This window comes from Aptenodytes forsteri, unplaced genomic scaffold, assembly GCF_000699145.1.
Source record: "Aptenodytes forsteri isolate BGI_AS27 unplaced genomic scaffold, ASM69914v1 Scaffold99, whole genome shotgun sequence".
NCBI classification, from domain to species: domain Eukaryota; kingdom Metazoa; phylum Chordata; class Aves; order Sphenisciformes; family Spheniscidae; genus Aptenodytes; species Aptenodytes forsteri.
The window spans coordinates 2,922,119-2,929,318 of NW_008795321.1; the positions used below are offsets into that span (position 1 = coordinate 2,922,119).

At 34.0% G+C, this 7,200-nt stretch overlaps 1 protein-coding gene across 1 annotated transcript in view; it reads right to left on the reverse strand.

Moving 5' to 3' along the window:
* The window catches only part of RFX3 (regulatory factor X3), a 66,758-nt gene that overhangs the window by 42,357 nt on the left and 17,201 nt on the right, over nucleotides 1-7,200 (reverse strand). Inside the window, exon 3 of the mRNA XM_009279944.2 lies at nucleotides 2,660-2,918. Within this exon, the coding sequence (XP_009278219.1) occupies nucleotides 2,660-2,918 (259 nt within the window). The remainder of the gene's footprint in view (nucleotides 1-2,659; nucleotides 2,919-7,200) is intronic.

Sequence of the window (7,200 nt, forward strand, 5' to 3'; positions counted from 1 at the left end):
GAATGTCCCTTTGGCCACTTTGGGTCAGCTGTCCTGGCTGTGCCCCCTCCCACCTTCTTGGGCACCTCCAGCCTTCTCAGTCGGTAGAGCATGGGAAGCTGAAAAGTCCTTGACTAGTGTAAGCACGACTTAGCAACAACTAAAACATCAGTGTGTTATCAACATTGTTCTCATCCTAAATCCAAAACACAGCACTGTACCAGCTACTAGGAAGGAAATTAACTCTATCCCTGCTGAAACCAGGACAGTGTTTTAAAATTACAGTTTAAGCTGAACCTTTTGTGTTTCAATTGACTCTTGAATATTTCAGCTGAACCATACACGCCAAAAGCCTAAAATTACAAAATCTAAAATCATGTTGTGTCCCACTTCCTTAGCAAGAAATGTACTTCTAATATAATCTAATGTCTCATACTTACAGAACTTTACTATACAAAATAAATAGTACCTTAAAAACCAGAGGAAACTATTTTAGTGTTAAAAATGCAATTCAATAATTGTAATTTAATTAGCAGTATTTTTTTCTATTCTTAAAGGCAAGTTGATACAGCAGTATAGAAGTTACTTGGAGCAACTAAAACAGGCTGTTTTGTTGACACATGAAGCAAGAGAAAATTGTTGGTGAAGGTATGAACCTTAGATTTTGTTACATTTTGGCAAATTTTACTTCTAATTTTAGCAAAAAAATCAAAACAGCTTTTAATTTGCAAAATATAGCATGGAGTTTTGATATCATTCAAATAATTTTAGGATATCCAACTTCAAAGTAAGTCTACTACTCTTCATTTGTGTTTACCAGATGCATTTAAGCCTCACTTGATTTCACATTCAGTTAAGCATTTCCACTGACTGAATTCTGTTATTAGTGAATAAAACAGAACTTACAGCATGAAGTGCAAAACACAAAAATGCATTTGTTCTTATTTGATTAAGGAGAAAACTAGCATGATCTCTAAAGGAGGCAGTATTTGTATTCAACTGTAGAACAATTTAAAACAACTAAGAAAATGTAGGAATATCATTGCCATTGAAGTACTTAAAGAAACATCACTTCTCAAATTTCATTCCATCTAGAAGACCTATTCCTTACTTATGCTTATAGAAAACTATTTGTTTTGCCTGTGCTTAGCAATCAAAGTCAGGTGAAAAACTCCCATTAAATATCCTTCAAATAAGTAAAATGAGAGAGTACTTTAAAGGAAAAAAGAAAACAGCCAAGTTAAAGTCTTGATTTTAATTAAACGAATCTGAAAGAGGAATGCTGCTTTTTTCAGAAACTCTGTTTTTCTATTAAAGTCATGTAAAATATAGGCAAATGTTAATACACACTCTTTTTTATTTTGTAACTCAAATATAAAATTCTCTGTTGCTAGCTGAAAGCTCCCACTATGTTACTGATATTTATACTATCAAAGAATTATGACTCTTTACAATTTTTATTCTCAGAAAATAATACTACACAGGTTTTGGATGAAATAATATTTTTTTACATTGTACAACAATTTTGAATTTATCCATACCAACCACCTTAAGAATCAAAATAATGAGATTTTATCAGATCATCTAAGTTATCCAATGCTATCGTAAACATTCATCATAATTCCAAATAGAAGAGTATTAGATTTTTACTCATTACATTGGTTCCTAAAAATAAATTCCCTAATTTTGTTGCCCCTTTGAGTACTGATGATTCTGTATTATTAATGATGCTTTATCTCCTTTACTATGTTTTTCAACTCCTCCTACTCTATGTTTCACAATTCTCTTCCCCATTACTTCCAAATCTCTACATCCAGACCAGAATACCCAGAACAATTAGGTAAAAGTATTCATTAGGGTTATGCAGCAAAGCTAGACTAGGTATAAACCCATTTTCCTGATTGAAATAAGGGCTAATTGAGTAAGCTCTTACAGGAAAGTTCTGTGTTTATGTTTAAGTGTCCACAATATTATATATCACAGCTGTAACAGAATGCATCTTCCCATAGCATTGTAAGACACTTCCACAATGAGTTTTTAATCTGGAACAGACTTTGGAGACATATCATAGATAAGTAGGAACAAAGTGTTAAAAGGTAGTATCTCACTATTCTGAACAATTGGAAATATTTTGAAATAAGCTACCAAACCTACACGAATACCGAGCAAACAAACTGAACAAATGCAGGGAAGTTACAGATACCTATCTGTAACTTACATTATTGAACATTTACATCTAACATAGTTATACTCAACAACACTGTGTTTTTCTTATGTTTTCAGAAAAAATACAAAATGTTAAAGGAGGCTGTTTTAGTTCCAAATGACAAATATTTAGTTCAGCTGACAAATATTCAGCTCAGACAAACTATTATGTGAGCATTCCCAAAGCATTCAATGATATTACTTGAATGCAGAAATTTAACCTATGACATGTAAATATTCGCAAGCTGTCAAGGGAAAGGTCTGCCTTCATGTTTAAGTTTTCACAGTATTCTTGCTCCTGTGTCTTTCTTATATATTTATTTATTACTTATTTTACAGATAATACTATGTAGTATTTATTCTGACAACATAATATTGCTATACATTCTGTCACAAAAACCATGTCAGTCTCCAAGAATATCTGAGTGACTAAGAAACTAGTCTCAAAGATTTTGCATCAGTCTGAAATACTTACTGTCGCTGGGGAGGCCCGCGTTGTATGAGTCACTGAATGACCAGAATTTTCCATTGAATTGCCAATCAGATAGGTCCCTCCTGAGCTGCTAATGAGTTGTCCTCCTGTGACACCCATCTGAATCCCTCCGGTGCCCACCATGCTATGAGACGAGACCACTGTTGTCACCTGTGCAGAACTTCCTTGAGTATCAAAATAATTTCCCCCAGTGTTTTGGCTGTACATCTGGGTTTCTGTGTAAGGGTATGTTGTTGATCGGCTTCAAGAAAAGAAAACAAAAGGAAAAGAAGTTACTTGTATTGTTCATTTAGCTGAGGGAAATGTTGTAATTCTAGAAATGTATGTACAATAGCTATAACCAAATTAAATAAGATTGGCAAACAATCCCTGCCTCCTCAGAGAATAACATTTAATCAAGTCAAAGCACTAAATAACTAATTCAGTGACAATGTTAAACCAAGTACCAACCAAACCTTACAGAAAAATTTGTCAGTCTTACCTGAAGAGGAGGGGAGCTGGGAAGTATGACAAAAATTGAGGAGACGGGCAGAAAGAGCTCATCCAATTATTAATATATTGCAAAGCAATTTATAAAGCTCCATCTGTTTTAACTTTTTTTAATCCGACAATAAAATTTTGAATTTTAGTCAGATGTTATATATTTTGCATACTGTGCATGTTGCAAAATTGCAAACAATTCATACAAATGTCAGCCAAGAGAGTCCAGTGTTCAAGAATCCTATGTCATCTATTGTTTTTAAATTCATTGAAGCTCTTGGCTGAAGCTTGAAATTCTGCGTTCACTGGTATTTTCAGAAATGCAGTTATTATTACAGGGTGAATTCAAAATTGGACATGAATTCATCTTATGATAAAACACTGCATTTAAGAAATAAAACCAAAACAGAACTATGACTTGTAAAAAGGTCAAGAAGTTAAAGGTATGCAACAGTAACATTTTTTAAATCACTTTCAACTATGAAACATTCATGTCTCATTAACCAGTTTACCCTAACAAACTATTCAGCTACTGAAACCTTCTATCATGTTTAACGTTCTTAATCACTTATCTTGCATCATTACTCTTCATAGGTTATAATCTATTTATAGTTTTTGAATGTATATTTGTTCCTATGTACTAAATTTGATGTTCAAATCAATGTATTTCAAAATTGTGAAGTAAATAGCATTCATTATTTCAAAGGCCAGATTCCTCATTTGGAAAAGTCTATTTGGAAATTTTATCCTGTTTTGTGACTGTTTAGTTTTGTATTTGCTTGTAATCAACAGGCAACACCATTTTGAAATTCAAAGTTCTCCATTAATGTGGAGTTGCGTACGCTGAGATGCACCTAGTCCAAGTAAATAAATTTTAAAATTGTATTATTATTGTATAATAATAATATAATAATTAATATTAATATATTAATATATATTAATAATATAATAATTGTATAATAATAATATAATAATTGTATTATTAAAATTGTATTATGATTCAGAGAAAAGAGAGAGGTGCTCAATCTTGCGTAAGTCTCCAATTCATTTAGTATAATCAAACAAAACAAAATCATGCAACACCATGCAACTAAACCAGTTCAACAAAAAAATTCAGACACTTTTGTCCAAAAACACAACAAGAGGAAGAAGCAGCATCCACGTTTTATGCAGTAAGCTTGTGATTAATACACCTACCCAGGAACTTGAAGTCAGGCTTTTTTTTCCCTTTATCTAGACAGGGATTAGTTTCTTATCAATATATAGAAAAAGTCATGGCAATTTACTGTTTGTTGTTATGGTTTTTTAATTATGAAAACTTACACAAGATTAATTAATTAGTAAACAATGGACTCAGAGATAATGATTCCTTCTTTAGCTTCAGAAAATCATTACTCTTAAATAACTGAAGAACAAATGGCACCTTATCAACAACCAAAGTCAGAATTTTTGTTGTATTAACTATGGCCACAACAGTTTCTCCCTTCTTCTTCAGAGACTTTCAGAAACTCCAAAACTTCAGTTTTAAAATCCTAAATGTTTCATAAGCCTCATCCTACATTATTTGCTCTCAACCCTCCTTAAGCTACTAAACATTTTCCTTTTTATTTTGAGTATTTCAAAAGCCTTAAGATCAGCTGCAAGAAACTTGAAGTTAATCTAAAAGAAATGCCTTGCAGTCTACTGAAAACAAAGTAAAATAGTTCTTTTAGGCACTAATGTTCAAGCAGACAGTGAATCTATTAACATTTCTTTTGGGGAGTTAAAATCAGTTGATCTTTGCATTGTAATAACCTATGTATGTGTTTAGGTACTGTGCAGGTCCCAATTAATCTGTTTTATGAAGCCTAGGTATTATTGTGATACCTTGTGATACCATTGTGATATTATCTTGTGATAAGCAAGATAACTGCTAGCAGAGCTGCTGTTGCATCTGTCTCAGAATCACATAGATCGTGATTACAGAATGTGAACAGTGCTATGCAGCAGAGGACAATTCAGGAAAATGCAGTGATGGAAGCTCAGGGGAAACAGTTCATGCAAATGATCATCAAAGGACTAAACACTCTAATTTCTCTCAAAAGAGAAAAGAACTTGGTATCAGTGTCAGGTATCAGTAAGGAAAGGAACGAAAGGACAAGGCCATTGACAGTAAAAATAGACATGCCCAGAGGAAAAAGACTGTCCAAAAGATGCAAGGAGAACAAATCTCACTTGCAGAAGTGGAATTGAAGAGGCAGTTCTTTGAAGCAATGCAAACCCTAGAGAATGCTCAAAATTTCACAAGAAAATTAAGTCACAGACTCGGTGTGGAATAGGGAGAGAAAAGGAAATGCTTGTTTGCTTTTACCTTGTTTAGATCTGTATATCATGTATAGTCTCTAAATAAGGACTGATTGTACCAGAACACCTACATCTGCTTGTAAGAGTACTCCGTATCAATGGATCAAGAGGAATCATTGAGGTACACCAATGGGTCACACTCCAAGATAAACACACTCCTCCCTTTGTTCCAACAACTAGCGGGTTCTTCTAGAACACCTGATTATTGGAGATGATTAAGCAAACCTTTAGCAATAGAGATCAACGGGGTAATTAAAAGTGAGATAAAACCATTATTATTACATGCAATAATAATTGGAACTTAGCAAAGAGCCTTTTAACTTAACCAAAATACAAACTAATTCATCTCAAAATCAAAAGTGCAGCTGGATGAGATGATGTTTTGGAAAGCAGTGACTCAAAGGTTTTAAGGTCATTGCATAGGGTAACATGATCCCTCAACATAAAACTGTAGCAAAGAGGAAAATACAATGTTATAAGCTTCAGACACACACAAGGGATAACCTGAAATAAGGAAGTGATCTTCTACTTCTCCATAGCACTTGTAGCACAAACAAGCAATATTTTCTCAAATAATCTGACATATATAATATAGTCAGTTCTTTCCCATTGCAAAGGTTGTAAAAGCACACCTAGCTCTTCTTTTCTTCAACAGTTGCATATAAAGATCATCTAGGGACTAACCTCAGTGTAACTAAAGCCTTCTGGCTCTCTATGAGAACACTTTGGTGTTGGCTTGAAATACAAGGTAGGCAACAGAATCTAATAGTTCCTCCTATCGAAACACTGTGAAGTTCAGTGTTTACTAGAACATGGCATTAGAAAGTTCATCAGAGTTACTAATAAGTTTGAAGTCTAAGTAGCTAGGCTGCAGAATCGTAGTTTCCAGAAGGCTGTGCAAACTAGATCATGTTTACCCTAAGAGCAAGTCACACAAAGTCAGACACTGCGTGAATTCAATTTAGATTAAGCAAGCCCAGAACATGTGTCCAGTGCTGAGATCCCACACTGGAAATTAATGAGACCAGCATGAGTTGGACTAGCAATGCAAGGTACAATAGTTCAAGGCATCACCTGTTATGCCTTATTGCGTACATACATTTTATAATGATTTGCAAAATATAATGCTAGAAATAAAATACATGGAGTTGTGGTAGAAAGTTGTTAATAAAATTATATTTTTTGGCACATGAAAACAGAAAATAACTAATTTCTAAGTTCAGTAAGACCCAGCATTACCACACAAATTAAGTGCAATGTCTTGCATTATATTACAGATACTAACATAATGTTACTGAGCTTAACTTTTAGAGACACTTCTATCTCTTCAAAGACACTGACACTTTGAAGAAAGGAGGCAAATAGAAACAATGGCACAGAAAGAGTAAACCTTGTTGTTGTCCTCCCTTAGTTTTCTGTGTGCACATGCACACATGAGAAATCATTTATTCCCAGCTGCACCTATGATTTGGTTCTATGTAAATGTCAAGAATCTGATCTACTGACTACTACAAATCAGTGTTCCTGCCATCCCATCATAGAATAGAATCATAGAATCATTAAGGTTGGAGAAGACCTCTAAGATCATCGAGTCCAACCATCGACCCAACACCACCATGCCCACTGAACCATGTCCCTAAGTGCCTCATCTACACGTCTTTTAAATACCTCCAGGGATGGTGACTCAACCACTTCCCTGG